At 47.1% G+C, this 17,747-nt stretch overlaps 1 protein-coding gene across 4 annotated transcripts in view; it reads left to right on the plus strand.

Moving 5' to 3' along the window:
- Positions 1-118: 118 nt before the first annotated feature.
- The window catches only part of LOC135814852 (uncharacterized), a 38,563-nt gene continuing 20,934 nt past the window's right edge, over positions 119-17,747 (plus strand). Inside the window, exons 1-3 of one of the 4 annotated variants that reach the window (XM_065328043.1) lie at positions 119-378; positions 12,168-12,343; positions 13,479-13,659. In XM_065328043.1, coding sequence (XP_065184115.1) covers positions 12,213-12,343; positions 13,479-13,659 — 312 coding nt within the window. In that variant the 5' untranslated portion in view covers positions 119-378; positions 12,168-12,212. Of the gene's footprint in view, positions 379-6,259; positions 7,636-11,134; positions 11,701-12,167; positions 12,344-13,478; positions 13,660-17,747 lie in introns of those variants that run through there. The other 3 variants (XM_065328041.1, XM_065328040.1, XM_065328042.1) reach the window with 3 other exon arrangements.

The following is a 17,747-nucleotide window of genomic DNA, read 5'->3' on the forward strand; positions in this document are numbered from 1 at the left end:
TTGAGTTTTGAGTGTACAGTCAACTTCGCGTATAACGACACTCGGCGGGGCATAAGAAAAGTGTCCTTATTCGCGAAGTATCGTTATACCCGAAGTCCCATTATATGTATTACAGTTGGATGTGACTTTGCTCTGGGCATGGAAATTCTGTCGTTATATCCGCAGTCGTTATTAGCCAAGTTGACTGTATATTGCCGGCTGGTGGTGTTGTGTGGCGTGTGTTTGGTTGAGTTCTGCACTGCAGCTTCAAGTAGCCCACTCCTTGAATGTCAATCCCTCTAAACACAGGCTACGGCTCATTGAGACCAAACACGGTGCAGAACTAGCCACCGTGCCTGGATTGCTCGTCGGATTTTGCCAGCAGCCGTATGGAAGTGTGTAAGTGCTCTGAGCGTACAGTAAAACCCTGATGTAATATACATGTACATGTATAATACTTAGGAAAGGTGTGTGCTCCCCACACCGGAGCTTGTCCTTTCCTATGAAATCATCGCTGCTGAAGTCCCTACCACTACCTCGTATCTCGTACTGTATACTAACTTATCGTAATGTCGCGTATTACAGCCGGGTGTATTCCTGTAGAAGCCGATGTAAGGGCTAGGCTTCTATTCGAGATATGCTTTAATATAGGGGTGAAACAATTATTCCGAATACTCGAGTACTCGCTCGGTTTTTTTCAAAAATAATCGTACTCGGAATAAATCAGAGTACTCGTACATACATGGTGCATGTATTTACCACAGAAATCTGCAGTGTTCAGAGCAGCAGTCAGCAGATATTGATGTGCAGACTGTGTGGTGAACATTTGTTCACGAGTAGAGAGAGCCCAAATGACCCACCAACCAATATACCCGAGAAAAATGACTGCTACTCGGTTCAATCAGGGTTGTATCATGTGATTTTAAGGCCCTTGGTGTGCAATTTTTAGGAGATGAAGAATACTCGAATATTCGATCGGAGAAAATCAGAGTACTCGAACTCGGTATATCAGTGCCAACTTTCACTCCTACTTTAATACAAGAGACATTACGTAACCGAAAACGGTGCAAATGCGGTAGAATGAGGTTTTACTGCGGCTTCATAAACCCTCGTTCCACGTTATTTGTGAGGAAGTTCTTCACTTACCGGTATTGATCACGTTGTAGACAGAGAAGTTATTGTACTCAGTGTATGTTATCTATCAGTTGAGGGTGTTGGAAAGGGAATATATGTACAGTACTAATGTACCTAGGGCACTTTATGAGTAGTGCTGACCTGGGGGCAATACGACAAGGCAATGAAGGGGTTTCATTAGCAGCATTAACCTGGCCATGCTCGAGGCAACTTTTGCCTGGCGTAGTCTGCCACAACGGCCAGGTTGTTTACGCGGCTGTCACGTGTAGCGGTGTCCGGGGCTGGCTATGTTAGCTTATGGTTATGCGGATACAGGGTGCCATGATGTGCTCCAACATTCTCAACGTGTCGGCACAGTCGGGCACACAGTCGACTTGGGACAATGACGGGCACGATGATGGCAGTGAATACCACCAGCTCTCTGACGACACTGACCTGACATACAATAATAGCATGGAATCTGTTCTTGTTTCTCGATGTATGTTTTTTCACGGAATACATCCTCTACTTCGCTGTAATTCAGTAGTGGAATAAACTTGTGAGGAGTACAGCAGTATGGTGTGTCACTGGCAGATTTCAATGTAACTTTTTTCTTTTCTTTTTTTCTTTTATTTCGGCCAGTCGGCTACTACATGTATCATTTTGTCTTGGGGGTTAGACCAGTAAAGGTGAAGTTTCCAAAAACACCTTTTTACAGTCTGATCCGAAACTCGCACAAAGAAGAAGCAAAAAAAACAAAAAAAAACAGAAAAATAATAAGGCACCCATTTTGATAGTCCAGGGGATGGCCCACGCCTGGTAAAAAGAATAAACAGAGAAAAGAAAAAGGACAGTTAAATTTACATTCAATGATGTGTTACGAGAACAAAATACAGTGCCAAAATAGAATGAGGGAAGGTGAGACAATAGAAGTGAAGTGAGAGCTAAGTGCAACGGCGGGTGAGAAACTAATAATTATAACGCTAAAACGATCAACGGCTAATTATTCAATGAATTATTACAGTACTGGAGATCAAGCACCGGCGAGGACACTGGGAACACAAGATTTAACAACAACAACAACAACAACAACAACAACAACAACAACAACAACAACAACAACAATGGTAACAATTTACCATCAAGATCAAAGGAGGAGTCAACGAACAGAGGTTAAACAACATGACGCGAGCCTGGGACCGATCGGTGTTGATGAGGAGAATGACACGGAGGACGACACTGAGGACGAGTTGGGAGATGAGACGGGGGACGAGGTTGCGGTTGTTGGAGACGAGGAATCAGATGGTGATTGTGATCGTAAGAAGTCTGCCGTTTTTCTTCACTTGTTGTCTCACCCTAAGTGTCTGCAGGTGTATGATGATTTTAGTTTTTCTGTTCTTTGTCGTGCACGGTATGCTAGTCAGTTGAAAGTACTTGAGGCTGTTTGTATTCGTTTGCATAAGCCTGATCTTTGTAAGCAGAAGAAACATGTAGTTGCGTTAAAATTGTTTTCGTAGGTGCACAGCATGATTGTTTGTCTCACTACACAGTTTTAGCGTTATAATTATTAGTTTCTCACCCGCCGTTGCACTTAGCTCTCACTTCACTTCTATTGTCTCACCTTCCCTCATTCTACAGTTAAATTTGCACACTGATCACAAAAGAAGAAGATGAGTCCATCTATGAGGAAAGCCGAGCCTCAACCACCTCCAGACCAATATTGTCTGGGTTGAGGTGGATGCGTGCCCTAGGACGTCTTGAACCGCGCAGGCATAGGATAGAGGCTCTGACGAGAGAGATGATGATCTTCGACCTCAGCCAAGCCATCACTTGTGAGTAGGGCTGCAACTTCTTCTCTGCCATGAGACTTGCGATCCTCTTCACCAAAGCATTAGCACTTCGACCTGCTCCACCAGATGTAGCGTAGACGACAGGGATGAAGGAGGCATGTTCCACCTCTCGCACACGTGCTTCGTGTAAGCGGCGCTTCTGCTCGTGTTTGCGGTAGACAGAGGCAATGGACGACGATGAATTAGAGCGAGCATAGGGGTTGAAAACCCTTACATCCAAAAATGAACGCTCAAAACGACCGCCGTACACGCCATTTGCCACCACATCCAATCGAGCTTGGTCGCCTCTCACAGTAAAGGTGAAGTAGGCATGTAGGGGCGTGAACCCGCCTTTCGGCACCGGGAGTTGCAGCTCGCTCGACTCTACTGAGTGAAGAGAACCCATACCTTGATCTGGTGAGCTGCGATGTGGGGATTTTGCAGTCAGATGTGCGACTGCGGGACACGAACCCACGACCTCTCGGGTCGCAGGCAAGTGCAGTACCCAAACACAGTGCAGTACCCAAACACAGTGCAGTACCCAAACACAGTGCAGTACCCAAACACAGTGCAGTACCCAAACACAGTGCAGTACCCAAACACAGTGCAGTACCCAAACACAGTGCAGTACCCAAACACAGTGCAGCACCAAACACAGTGCAGTACCCAAACACAGTGCAGTACCCAAACACAGACTGCGTGGTTGTTATGTTTTAAACTTACTTGCCGTGTAGGACCTTTGCCGCTGCTTCAATAGAAAAGCTGACAGGATTGCTTTTCTAAATGTGCTACTACTGTACTAGTACCTGGGAGCCCCCCCCCCCCCCCCACACACACACTTAGTGCTCCACTCCTCCAGCCTTCCTCCTGGATAGTGGCCATGCGCGCGCGTGTGTGTGTGTGTGTGTGTGTGTGTGTGTGTGTGTGTGTGTGTGTGTGTGTGTGTGTGTGTCTGGTGCTGAGTGAGTCACGGTAGATCTAAGATGAGAATCTAGGATTCCTCAGGTAAAGCCCACCCTTTTCTTTGGTAGCTAGCAGATATCAAAGCAAAGCACTATAATTTCCAGGTCAGGAATTCATACAATGTATCTGCTTCCTTCGCTGGCACGGTTGACCTGAGTGGCCAGCGCATTGCCAGCATGGATGGACACTTCAGTCTCCCAAAGTCACAGTCAGTGTCAGTGTGCAGCATCAACCGTCAGTGTGCAGCATCAACCGTCAGTGTGCAACATCAACTTGAGTCATGTCACTGCCACTGGTAGGTTCTGGAGTGGAGGCCATGTGCTTCACTACACTCCTGACAGGCTGTACTGATCAAGAAGACTGCACAGGACCTTTGATGGCTTTTGTTCTGTTATCATGGTTATCTTGCTGCTGCCACTCATTCACTGTCAGAGTGTCAGCTATAAATAAGACTGTCACTTCACTCTTCTTCTTTGCATCTAGCTGCCAGTGCATGTCAAGAATTGACCCATTTCTCTCCACATAATTATTAGCCTTGTCGTTAGAAAAGGTGGTAAATGATTGGTTGTACTAATACTGTAATAGTGTCCTGGGCCTATGGAATGTAGCGCACCTGAGACCTGACGACTTCAAATTTTCTGAGGTAGGGAAATCTCCTTCCATTACCATTACCAGGCTGGATTACCAGTACTGCCCCCCCCCCCCCCCCCCCCTGTCTGTAGGGAGGGAGGTCTCCTGCCCTCAACATGTACATGTACATGTACATGTAGGGCGGCTAGGGCCAGGCCCAGGGGTAAAACTGGGCGTGAGCACGTCTAACAGTGCATTGTCATGCATAGGGAAAGAGTACTGAGTGCCAGTCACCATGGTGGCATGGTCACATAAAACAATATCATGACTGTACTTGTGCACACCAACGTCGCAACGAGGGCACCACAGCACTAGCACTCACGCGTATCACCAAGAGTACATACATGTAAGGGGGGGGGGGGTATGTACTCATAAGTAAGTTGGTATCACAGACAGTGGGCGTACGTAGATCTATGCGGTAGCTCGGTCACCTGAAATAAAACGGAGATTTCAGATTTGGCACCGTAGACTACGTATACCACTGGCACTGTCTAGACTAGTCTGGGCTCTGTCCTCCTTGCACATCTGCACAATACAGAAAGTTGATCCATTCCGGATACTGTAAAAATTAATAATATACAAAATTTCGGCGCTGCAAAATTTCGGCACTTCACGATTTTTGACATTTCGGCGGCGATTTATTTTCGGCGTGGGGTATAGAGGGCATGGTGCGACAGATGCTGTGAAAAATTTCATCGGCGTTTTAAAGGGGAAGTTTAATAAGGCAAAAATTAAAATTTCACCAGTTGTAGTCTTCGGGGTGCTGAGTCGAATGGTCGTGGTCCGAGAAAGCTGAGACGCTCCCTTCCTACTTGAATCCCAATCGAACTCGCGCACTTCCACCGAAACTGGGTGACTGCGCCCTACTAGATGGGGATTTGTATGCAAAATGTCACTAAAAGCGTCATTTCGTTCTTATAAAAGCACGGATGACCGCGATTGGCCCATATGTTGTAGTCTTTTGGACGCTGAGTCGATTAGTTTTGGTCCGAAAAGGCTGAGTCCTGCCTGAGTTGAACCTTGGTGTGAAAGTTGTCACCTGCTGGCGTGGTGACCAGGTGATTTGGGCACCCAGGAGCACGTGACCGCTTCTTCAAGCATGTTCAATTGGGAATAAAGGAGGAACGCTGCATCGCAGCCTTTTCGGACCAAAACCAATCGACTCAGCGTCCAAAAGACTACAACATATGGGCCAATCGCGGTCATCCATGCTTTTATAAGAACGAAATGGCGCTTTTAGTGACATTTTGCATACAAATCCCCATCTAGTAGGGCGCAGTCACCCAGTTTCGGTGGAAGTGCGCGAGTTCGATTGGGATTCAAGTAGGAAGGGAGCGTCTCAGCTTTCTCGGACCAAGACCATTCGACTCAGCACCCCGAAGACTACAACTGGTGAAATTTTAATTTTTGCCTTAACTTCCCCTTTAATTTAGGCGTTTTGGGTCGGTGCCGAATATAGCCGAAATTAAATACATGTAGCTGCCGAAAATTTGCATATTTACAGTATTCGCGTCACTCGAGTCGCAGATCGTATCGTCACTCGTCAGACGTCAGTTCGTTACATGACACTTGCAGCTTTACATAGCTTTCGCCATCACACTACACAAAGTCAACATTCTTGTATCATAACAGAGACGTCGCGACGTGTTCTTACGTATGATTTGCTATCTATCTAGCTGTTGACTGTCGTTCACCTACAAAGACTAAGTAGTTGTTAGTTCATATGATATGGCAAGCACTTGATGCCACCGTAGATCTACCGTGCTGTGATCATGACATGGCACTCGGCAGCAGACGAAAATAATACATGTATGGGTGCTTCTTGTTCCGGCTTGACCGTTTCATGTCCGGAAGAGTTTCCGTCAATGCTCCAGCGCAGCGCCCGCAACTCCGATTCGCCATTGAAAACTGACTGCTTCAAGATGATCGGCAGTAGGCGAGAGTCGTCTTGCCCAGCCATCTCAACACAAGACCTTTTTGCGAGTTAGATGCGGCTGGGAAGGGGCCAGGCTGCCTCTGCACAACTGCAAGGCTCGCACTGCAATAGCGATCGGTTCTACTACAAGTACAAGACTTCGTAGTTCTTGCTCGAGCATGCAAACCACGCTAGTGAAAATGTTTTGATCTTTTGAAAGGCGTGCAAACTAAAGTCTGTGAATGACTAGTATTATGTAACGCGACGGTGTGTAACCAACCACCCAGCAGAATCATCGATCATCAATCAAAACCGTGGTCGACCGAATACTGAGTAGATCTACGCATTTCCTAGTTAGTTGTCCATCTCACCTGGCTTTCCAAGCGGTTGCCCCGTGTCAGGCCAGGCCGGGCAGAGGAAGAAAGAGTTCGATGCGTGGAAGTAACTTAGTCTGGCATTTCCGCTGCTTTTCAATATCCTTGACTTGTTGACGACGACACGAGTACCGAGTCTTAGAGTGCTGCCAACTGTGAATGACTTTTATGACTTCTCGTATGTGTGGAGTACTTCCTGGGCATAACTACTTTACAACTCAGCTTGTTGCCAGTTGGGCTGCGCTCATTGAGTGGAGCTGAAGGCGTAGTTACACTGTATAACCTCAACGGCCGGTTGGCGTAAGAGTCAAAACTCTCTCGGCCCGGAGTAAATGTCGATTGGAAACTCCCTTGGCACATAAAATTAGTGTTGGACAAAACAGCCTCCAACCTCCTGGCGGGATGAAGTAACGACGTGTTAGTTTGCTGCGTGGTCAGCTGAGCGTATCTCCAGCCGGCCCAATCTGTACGTGTAAATGAGGGCAGACAGCTGTAATTCCTTGCTTGTGGAATAAGAATGGACAACATCCGCCACGGGTCCTGGGACTACTTGCTTGTCACGACAGATCCGCAGCGCACTCGCCTGTCCTTGCCCGGTAGCGTGTCGGAAGGTCTGAATCACCTCGGCGTGCCGGGTAAGGGCGGCGGCTATGGCGGGCGTAACGGAGCTAGGTCGGAAGGTTCCAGCAGTGCAAGCAGTCTGGAGACTAACTTTCCACGCTCGCGTAGCTTTCCACTCGTCGACCAGTCGCCGATCACTGACGAAAAGGATGTGGCCTTGATGGGCTCGGTCAGGGCCAGGGCCGGAGCTGGAGGTCGACGATCTGAAACGGTGAGTGGACTCACTTCATGACGTGTGTTTGTGTGTAGTGTAGTGACTTCTAGACTAAATCCTGACAATGTCGTGTGCACATGTGCTGGCCTGGCACACAACCAAGCTGGTTTACTTGTTGTAGGTACTAGGTCCGTTCGGGACCGAAATCAGCAGTCCAACAAGTACTGTCTGTCGATTGACTTTCCATACAAACCAAACGTGCTTTTGTTGGGGATGTTGCTGTGGTGATCTCACGAGTTTGTTGGTAGACTACTACTACTATTGTACTAGAGTGCCTGTTTCCTTTTGTCAGTTTTCCCCCTGTGACTGTCAATGCATGTCACTGCCTGTGGGCTCCCATTCCCCATCCGGGTGCGCAGTGCTTCACGTTTTGTCTGACATGCTCCCGATTTTTTAAAAGACCTAAAGACCTTCACTTGGGGGTAGACGTACATTGACAGATTTTAAAGAGGATTCCGGATGCACAGGCATATCACAAGAAAGCCTTTACACCACCTCTGGCTTTAGATCTGTGATTGAGTAACTAAATGGGAGTTCAGCGTCAGGTCGCTACGGGAGTTCATGTGCTGATGCCCTGGCTGATCCATATGAGATTGTTAGCCTGCTCTTCTTTGCGCCGCCATGCATCACTCCCGAAAGGACAGACACTACGCATATGCAGTGATATCATAACTGTATTCTCTGCACATGTTTTCAAGATTGGCATTGGACTTTTGAAGAAGGGTGTTGGGGGGGGGGGGGGGGGGGGTGGTGGCAGCGGGTTGCTTCAGCTAAAGTTGCGAAATCCTGCTACATGTACATGAGAACTATCAGTGCTTTCATGCTCATAGTACTGTACAACTGCACATTTTTGTTTACGAAATCTTTCGTTAGATCACTCCACCAGCAGGTTTCTTACGTACTAAATTTCGTTTTTGGTCGAGGTCTGTCACCCCGAATGTTCAGAAAAAAACTAGTTTGGTGCAAACTTTAGTTATTTCGTGCCCCTAACGAATGTAGCGAAAGTTAATTCCGAACGCAACTTTGTACTTATACTGGCAGTACAACAAAGAGTAGCACCGTCTGTACTTGGTTGAAAGTACACAGTCATGCTCTATACAATGTCATGTACATGATTGTACATGATTGTGCATGCATGATACATGTACTGGAGAGGCAGAACATTTCGTCGGTCAATAATTTCGTCCAACTCCAAAGAAAGGGAGTTTGTCCGGTTGAAAATTTCGTCCATGGATCATAAGAGTGTATAGAAAAGCTGGATAGAAATCGACATTAGTCCGACATTTAATTTAGTCCAAAAGTCCCTGGACGAAAAAGACGAAAATAAATTCCAGACAAATATGTCTGCTTATACAGTAGCTAGAGGCTAGAGTATTTCTAGGCGAGGCGGTGGCCTTGCTTGCATAGCGTACATGCACATGCACTTTGTTCTGGTTGGCATGGGTAATACCATGGCATGTCTGGGGACAGTGGAAACCTTGGAGCTAGCTGAGCCATAAAGACCCTGGGTTTGTGCAACTCATCAATCTCTTGGGCGATTGCTGCATGACCTCCGCATACTGTGACTAGTACGTACCTGACCAGTTTGAGTTGCTTGTGTTTTATACTGATTATTGAGTATGACTATTCCAGACTGAGAGGTCACGTTTTGAAGCTGTGCACTCCAGGATACTGAGCCGGAAATCAAAAGAGGTTGCTGAGACCAGCTCAGAGAAGCTGGCCTGGTGGCAACACATAGGAGGGGGCCATGAGTAACTCATTGCATACTTGAGAGAAGTAACACATTGGTTGAGCTTCCCTGGCTAGGGTCTATAGGGGTATTTTCCCCAGGACATCCATGGGGAACTGCATGTGTCATCAATTCTAAATAATGGTAGGTCTAGGTTGAGGTGTTGAGACCTGGTTGGTCCGTGCTGTTGCCTGTTGGTGCTATTTTGAAAGACCCGCATTACTGCACACCGCGTACTGCACATCGCATACATGTGATGAGTCATAGTCACATGCTGTACTACATCACATAACCATTGCTGGCACTATTGCCATAGTGATGGCTGTGATTTGGTCTGAGTTTGAGGGTGGTCCACATTCTTGCATCTGGCAGACCTACCTAAAGTCAAGAGTGCTGACCTAGTACCTGTGACTCACTGTACATGTACAATCATGTAAGCTGCACACCTAGGTTGCTAACTACTTCTAAGTACTAGTATTACTAGTAACTCAGTTAGTGTTGAGCACAATAGGGTATTTGGCAGCTATGGACTACGCCTATGGTACATGGTATATACACAGAAGCCTTGCTTGGTAGTTTAACATGCTTTTTTTTCGATTTTGACAGCATGTTACAAGGCGAGGACGCGTAGTGCTCCTGACTACAACCCTAGAGTAAGAGGGTCCGAACCTGGCTTTTCCCAATACAGTTCAAATGGTCGCAAGACCGGGGACTCTGCCAACTGGGTTATGGTTGTAGTCAGGAGCACTACGCGTCCTCGCCTTGTAACATGCTGTCAAAATCGAAAAACATGCCTATGGTACATGTAGTACAATGTACTAGTCACTAAGTGTAATAATATTATGACTCTTTTTATGTTGGCACTGGACTGGTAGAGTGTAGACACTACAAGTGCTGTGGCCATAGGTATAATAACACTAGACTAGCACATCCCGCACTAGAATACCTACAATAATATAGCTAGTAATAGTAGTATAGTAGTGACTGATGGTAATGAAGTAGTAATATTCAAGAACAGAGTTGTGACTCACTGAGTAGATCCACAGGGCCCTAGCCTAGGCACTCTAGTAGTAGTAGTAGTATTACCATGCCTGATGGTAAAGTTTTCTTGCGGGCTCACATGCCTTGGGCAGGACTGTAGCCTAGGTATACCATCTAGTGGCCCGCGGCCTGCCTTGTATGTATGTAGGAACACTTGAGAAGAACTACTAAGTACGTGGCACTCAAGTATTGTCCTGTTACTAATGCAATTAGGTCAGGACTTGACCCGGCTGTGGTGTCCGGCTGTGGTGTACTATGCTAGTAGTACTGCAGTGTACTAGTAGGTGTTTGGCATGGGCAATGTACGCCTAGATTTAGAATTGTCATGGTCTGGGCTCTACCTTCTGCTCAAAGGCTCCTAGTTTTGACTGACACACATTTGCTAAGCGCCAAGTGCAAGTGTGAGGGGACACTTGAAGCCCACTTCATTGCTCGCAAATCACTTGAGTCTGTTGTGTTCACCCTGGGGAGGATGGAGCAAGGTATGGTTGTAGCCATGCCGCCACATGCAATGGTATGCAATGGTACGGCATGGCATGCAATGGTATTTTGCTGGGGGGAATCCGGCGGCAAGCTAGGGAGACCTGCTCCAGGCATCCGGTATGTGTGACAGTGTTTGTTTCCGCCTTTCCTACAAAGTCAGCTGAAGGGTGTTGGTCTCTCTGGTATTGTGTGATACTGGTGATGGTGCTGTGGGGTGTGGACGCCTCTGTATGATAAATGCATGGCTGGTTGGACTGGGGGAGTGAGCTGTGCCCCAGCCAGCCCAGGCGTGTTGTCAGGATGAGGACCCTTTGATCAGGACTATTTCATGGCGGTTTGATCCATATGGCTTAGCACAGTCTGTACCTCTCTGTTAGAAGTTTGGCCAAGCCTTGCTCCTGGGTATTGATTACTAAGAACGCATAGCTTTGCTGCATCAGTATTGATTACCAAGAACGCATGACATTGCTGCGTCAGTATTGATTTGTCAATCCCTTCTGGAGTTTGCTTGCTGCTGGCTCATGCCATCTTCTGTCATCAGCCATGTGATTGCGGGTGGTTGTCTGAATTGCACACCGTGTTCTTGCTGAGGGACGTCCCAGTGCAAGTAGTAGCAGCAGTAACAGGGAAGTGATTACTCACACTGCCACGCAATTCCTGCACTGTAGGCAGTCCCATTGCCCCTAAACTGTGCGGTCATAAAGCCTGGTGGAGTAGCTCGTTTTGATATGGACTTCCCAGGTAGTAAGTTAAAACGGCCGAAGTGGCTTGCTATCTTCAGTATGAAGGATCTGCGCCCCAAGGAAAAGGTGAGAGAGGTACCCTTGCTAGCAGATAATGTAGTAGTCATGGTCTGAAATGAAGATGTGGCTTGTTCTCAAGTTGCCTCTCCCGCTGAGCTGGCGCTTTGATATGGCCATCTTTCCGAAATGTGTCGTGTGTTGGATGTACCGGTGCCTGGTAATGACTTATTATGTGTAAATGTGTGTGTGTATGTGTGTGTGTGTGTGTTACTGTGTGGGTGTGTGTGTGTTCGTTTTTGCATGCTGGGCATACTCGCGGGCGTGTGTTTTGTGTATTGGCCACCATCTGTCTCATCGTTTTAGTGTTAGATTGTGCAGTGTCAACGATACTTTACTAGCACTAGTATCAGCTGAGCACTGCGGTAGCGGACATGACAGGGCATGAAGCAGCCGCACTGCTGCTGCTGTGCTACTTCACATGTGATACAGTTTCTGTGTGTGTATTTCCAATGTTGTCTCTTCTGCTTATGTAGAGTCATTCATCATCCAGCAGCCTACTGAGTCACCTCGCGGACGAAATGGTGACGGTGGATCGAAAGCTGACTGAAGCGGTCGACCTGTCTCAGCTCTCTAGCTATGAGCAGGAGAAAGTACGTAGTGTACTGGAGCAAGCCCTGCAAGCGGACGAGGACGTGGCACGTCATGGCAGGTAAGAACTTCCGTGTGCTAATATGTTATAACAGATGATACAGGACTTGTGCTATAATTTTGCTCGTTGGACATGCAACATGAAAAGAGCTTTGCAGTGAACCTGCAAACTTTTTGCAGCCACTCTCGCGACAAGTACAGCGTGCACACTCACTGCGCTACATGCTAACAGTCAAAAATTGTCGTAGCTACAATGGATACAGTGATAATGTAGCAGGATTGAAAAAGCAAAAACACAATCAAAACTGTACACCGCATTGTACGACTGTACAAGCAAGCTTACAATACTGTACCCTACCATCCTACATGACTATCGGGTACTCGTTTGCTAACGGATCAGCAGCTAAACAGACGGGTACCCGGGTTACCCGGATCACCCCTTTCACCCCTAGATTTCCGGCTGGTGTGCAAATCCTAATAGAGAGATGCTGTCTGTCACTCCATGCCATACTTGGTCTCTGGACCGAGCGCATGTTTATGCATGTACACATGATTTCAGAGCTAGGTCACTCCACTGCTTTCACTCTTAGGGATGAATATTCTTTTACGGCAACAAAAGTCTCGTGGCCACATTGAGAGTTTTTCGGAAATCGTAATTATTTAATCAGTATTCTTTAGGTTGAGGGAGATGGAAATGGAAATATTTAATCAGTTTGAGGGAATAAAAAGGGAAACATTCTAAAGAAAAGGATAACTGTCACTACCAGGACTCAATTTAGCAAATCAGTACCTTCGTCAATGATGGAATCAGCCTTTGTGACATGTCTGTAACAATGCATGGTGATCAATTTGCTATTGCTGGGCTGGCGGCTTCCGTGGAATTTGCTATTGCTGGGCTGGCTTTTGTGGATTTTTTGCTATTGCTGGACTGGCTTCCGTGGAATTTGAAATTAATAAGGCAAAGGGTTGTCCTTAGACTATGTAGAATGATAACTTTGTTTGAGATTGCCGATCATTAACCTGTTGTGTGCGTGTCGAATGTCATTGTAGTACTGGTGTTGATGTGATTGCGCCTGGTTTCTGGGGGTAGGGACGCCTGCTTCTTGCTGTACTCCTCCTCCCTCTGCATGTGTGTCGAGCTGCCTGCAACCTCTGGTCTTACTTCTGTGGTACGTGTCTTTTACTGGTGTTTACAGGTACTTGCAAGACCAGCAGCTGTTGATGGTACGCAAGTCGGCAAAGTCGATTCCAGGAAGCTGTCCCCTCTGCCTGCGCTCGCTGATTCTGCTGAAAAAAACCTTATGCAGCATGTGCCCATCGGTTGTGTGTGAAAACTGCTTGCGAAATGTTTCCGTTCCATCCTCGGATGAAGTCATGGTAGGTTGGCAGAGTTTTGTAACTATTGTTCCCTATTTTTCAAAAATATATTCTCACGCGTGCCGCTATGATCGCCTGCGTGTGTTTGTGACTCAAGTGTCCGTTCGCACATTACTTTCACGCATGGAGTAGAACACTGGAGGGAGTGGGGAACTTTGGGATAAATACTTCAACCTGACGTACCTCTGAGTTACGTTTGAAGGTATGACTGGACATGGCGCTGTTAGGGGAACAGGTGCTAAGAGGAAATGAAGACCACCTTCCTGGATTTCTTCGCGAAACCCTCGAGCAGTTGATCGAGTTCCTTCTCTCCGATGTCAAGTGTTACATCAGTGTCCTCCAATGGCCTCAGGTGAATATGATCAGCCTCTTCGGCATAGACTTGCGGGATGGCTGCCAGCAGACATTTGAACTTTCCTGCAGCTCTCATGACAGTGATGAGGGACACACTAAAACTTGAAAGGGTTTGTCCAGCACGAAGGCTTTCGCCCCCACCATCTCACTTCCTCGCACATATATCGCGGTGACAAATCTCCTGTCACCGCCAGTCTCGCCGTCAGATGTCCGACAGGATTGGGGGAAGACATTCATCCCAATACGCTTCACATTCGCACATGTCACGGCACGTCGCACTGTTGACGAGCACTTCAGAAGTGCTCGTAGTGCTCGTACAACTTGGTCGAGCGACATCTCGATCTCCACCCTGGTCTGCTCAAACCTATCTTGCCGAGCCGTTGCAGTGGCGGAGAAAGCAGGTAGAGCGAATTTCGTGTGGTGAAACCTGGCTCCTGGTGAAAGGCGACTGAGTGCGTCCAGTAACCTTGTGCTGCACTTGAGCACCTTTCTCAACGCCATCGGTAATAATAGTGAAGGTATCCATAGCTTGAAAATGGATAGACAACGATTTACACTAGGTAAAAGGAAGAAGAAGATTCAGGTGTTGATCGGAGTAGTGATATGGTCCAGAGGAGGAGAGCACGGCCTTTTATACACCACAAAAGACGGGTCAAGCGAGCATGTCAGGACAACTCAAATGGGTTCTGGTCAGTCATACACACACACATGTAGGGATTGCTTCTTGCACGATGAAAACACGTTGGAACAAGAACTATGTTCCGAGGAACAGTGCTAGCTCCTGCACGTACATGTCCGGGATTGCCCATTGCACGATCACAGTAACCAGCTACATAAACCATAGCCTCCCCAAAGAATTTGGGCCAGAACCCCCTCCCCCCGCCTATACTACTGACCATTGAGGTTATAGTGAAAAAAGCAGCAAAGAGCTAGCTAGGACCAGCAAGGGCAAAAGCGCAGCAGCAATGTATATGACACCCCTATCCATGGCGCCATGCTAAGAAAATGTAATGAAAGTCAATCAAAGAGCCTGCTCTGCATATTGTGATGCACTCGGCTATTTTCGCACTAATAAGTTTCTATTTGTGAGTATTATAAAGTAAGTCAAGTTCGTACATCCGGGATACCACCGGCTAGAGGATTGTGTTGAGAAGCACAACCAGCTTAGGAAGTTTTGCTTGTGCCAGGCCACTACCATGCCTGACATACCATGGTGGGAGATGCAGTGTCTAGGGCGAGGTAATTTTGTGATCTTTGGAATGCTTCTAGAAGCACACCTGTTCCTTCCGGGCCCCTGCATTGTAAAAGTACCGTAGTTTGCACTACGATTTGCATGATTGTCCTAAAGTTCCTGTGGCCATGGCAGCTTGGATTGTTGGTGCATTTTCAAACAAATTTCCAAGCAGTTATCACATTTCATTATAATTATTATGCTGTAAAGAACCCACAAGGAGTAAGTGGGCACTTGATACCATGAGATAGGTTTAGCAGCTCTTTAAAACGTGAGTGCATAGCCAGTCTGACACGGGATGAACTCGCCAAGCACATTGGAATTTGGAATTGCTGACTGCAGTTGGTCTTGATTGGGGATGCAAGCATGGGTCCGCCACTCGTTCTGTACTCGTTTTAAGAGTCGCTAAACCTCTCTACTTAATTCAAGACTCCCCTACCTCACGGCTGTTTCACGGCCACCATATCAAATTACGGATCTAGGCCCAGGTTTGTGATAAAGTTCACGGGAATTCTGAAAACTGAAAAAAAGTTTCAAAATCTTGTGGGATTCACTCAAAAACTATGATTCGGCAGGGTAACAAACACGGCGATAGGGTACGAGAATTCAAACTTTCAAAATCGCAGAACAAAAAAGTGTCCTGCTTCGACAACAACAAACGAGGATAGGAAAGATAGGGGAAGGTAGACACCCTTGAACAGCAGTTTTTGCTGGACAACATATCTCCCTGTTGTCACTACAGAGCTTTTAAATTAAGTAAGAGTCACTAGTACTCGGGTGGAGAGCCAAGGATTAATTTATAAAAAGAAAATAAAGGACGAAAGAGCTACAAGTTACGCCAAAGTAACTCACGGCTGTCCCATGCATGCGAAGCGCGTTCATTTAATATGGCGGCCAAATTTTAATCTTTTTCATTTTTTACGCGATCTGGCCTAGTCGTATGTTTGCAATTTCGCTCGACTTCCATCTCAAACGGGCAAGGTCAACCGAAACCACGGGTGTTTGCCAGGTCATTCGATAGAGTTTAGAGCTTGGACTGGCCTTGCCTTCGACTGTGCCGCCGCTCGAGCGATCTTTTTGGGTTACCCACGCGCTACGCATGGTTTCTTTCTCGACGTGGGTGCAATTATTTTTGGATCGTCGCTCGATTTCAAGGGCTCACCAACCTCGTCAGCGAATTTTCTCCGCCTCGCAGACAATTTTCTAGTATACCTCGATGTCCTAGCCTTTCGATTTTGTGTATTCCTAAGCTTGACGTGCATCACTGTAGCTTTTCGTGGCCATGTTAGAGACGTTATTTTGTTCAGAAATGGAGGCTCATGTTAGCTTCCTGTCGTCGTGTTGTCGTATTGGAGGGGAGAAATTCGCGTCAAGGAGTGGACGGACGAAGTATCGTGTGGCAGATCATACTCAATCCATTTTGGCAGTGTTTCATCTCAATGTGGATGAAACCAAATACACCCTGAACTTTTTGGCCACACTTGCAAATTGGCCATGGATCTGCATGGAATGCACTGCTACTGCCAGGGGCCCAACATTCTCTGGAGCTCCAGAGGTGGATGTACACCGTTCAAAGACTGGGAGCCACACAGTGGGACAAACTGTTTGAAATGCAAGTCTTCCAAGCCTGGCAGGAAGTCCAAATGCAAAACACAAACGCAAGACAAACTTGCGGCATGGGAGAAAACGCGGGCCATCGCCCGCAAGCACGAGCACATGCACGCCGCCACCACTGACAGCAGCATCACCAACAAAACCTCGCCCCACCACACCAGTACCTGATCACTGGATAGTTTAGTCTGTTCAGTTTACGAATTGAAAAAAGGAAGACAAAATAACAAAACTAAAAACACGAGCGTCGCATGGACCGAATCTGATGAGCAGCAGCATGTCACACCCGCATACCAAGTTTAGTAATAGTAGTAGTAGTATAGTATTTATTCATATTTCTCTAGGGCTTAGTGGGTAAATCTCTGCATCCAGAACAGTTCAGATAGGAATGCAATAACACACGCACAATGTCCACTATGTCACAGGTAGGGAGAGAAGTGTTTGCAGCTTGCTGGTAGACGTTCAGCCGTGCATGCATTGGCAAATGGCTAGAGCAGACGGCCCGCTGTCCTTAATGTAAGGCACACACGCAAGCGTCAGAGCTACAGCAGCCAAACAGCATAGTTTATGGATTCATGAAAGACTGCACCATACACTGCGCCAGCTCTGGTAGGGTGCCCTATTTGAGCATCGTCACTGGTCGGTGACGTTTTGCAGGCCTCACCATCAAAGATGCGAGGTGATGCTGCTGATCGACTTGCTGGCATGATAGTCACAAGCATAACTAGCGAAGGATGGCTGGAAGTCGAAACCAGCTGTAGATGTAGATTCCAGGTATACCAGAGAATTACTGACGCCAGCACTTTATCCGATGCCCCATCAGTGTCAACTGTACACCGATGGTCACAGGACCGTGACAGCCTTTCGATCGGTCTACGGTCGGGAGACGGGG

Source organism: Sycon ciliatum, chromosome 4, assembly GCF_964019385.1.
Source record: "Sycon ciliatum chromosome 4, ocSycCili1.1, whole genome shotgun sequence".
Taxonomy (NCBI): domain Eukaryota; kingdom Metazoa; phylum Porifera; class Calcarea; order Leucosolenida; family Sycettidae; genus Sycon; species Sycon ciliatum.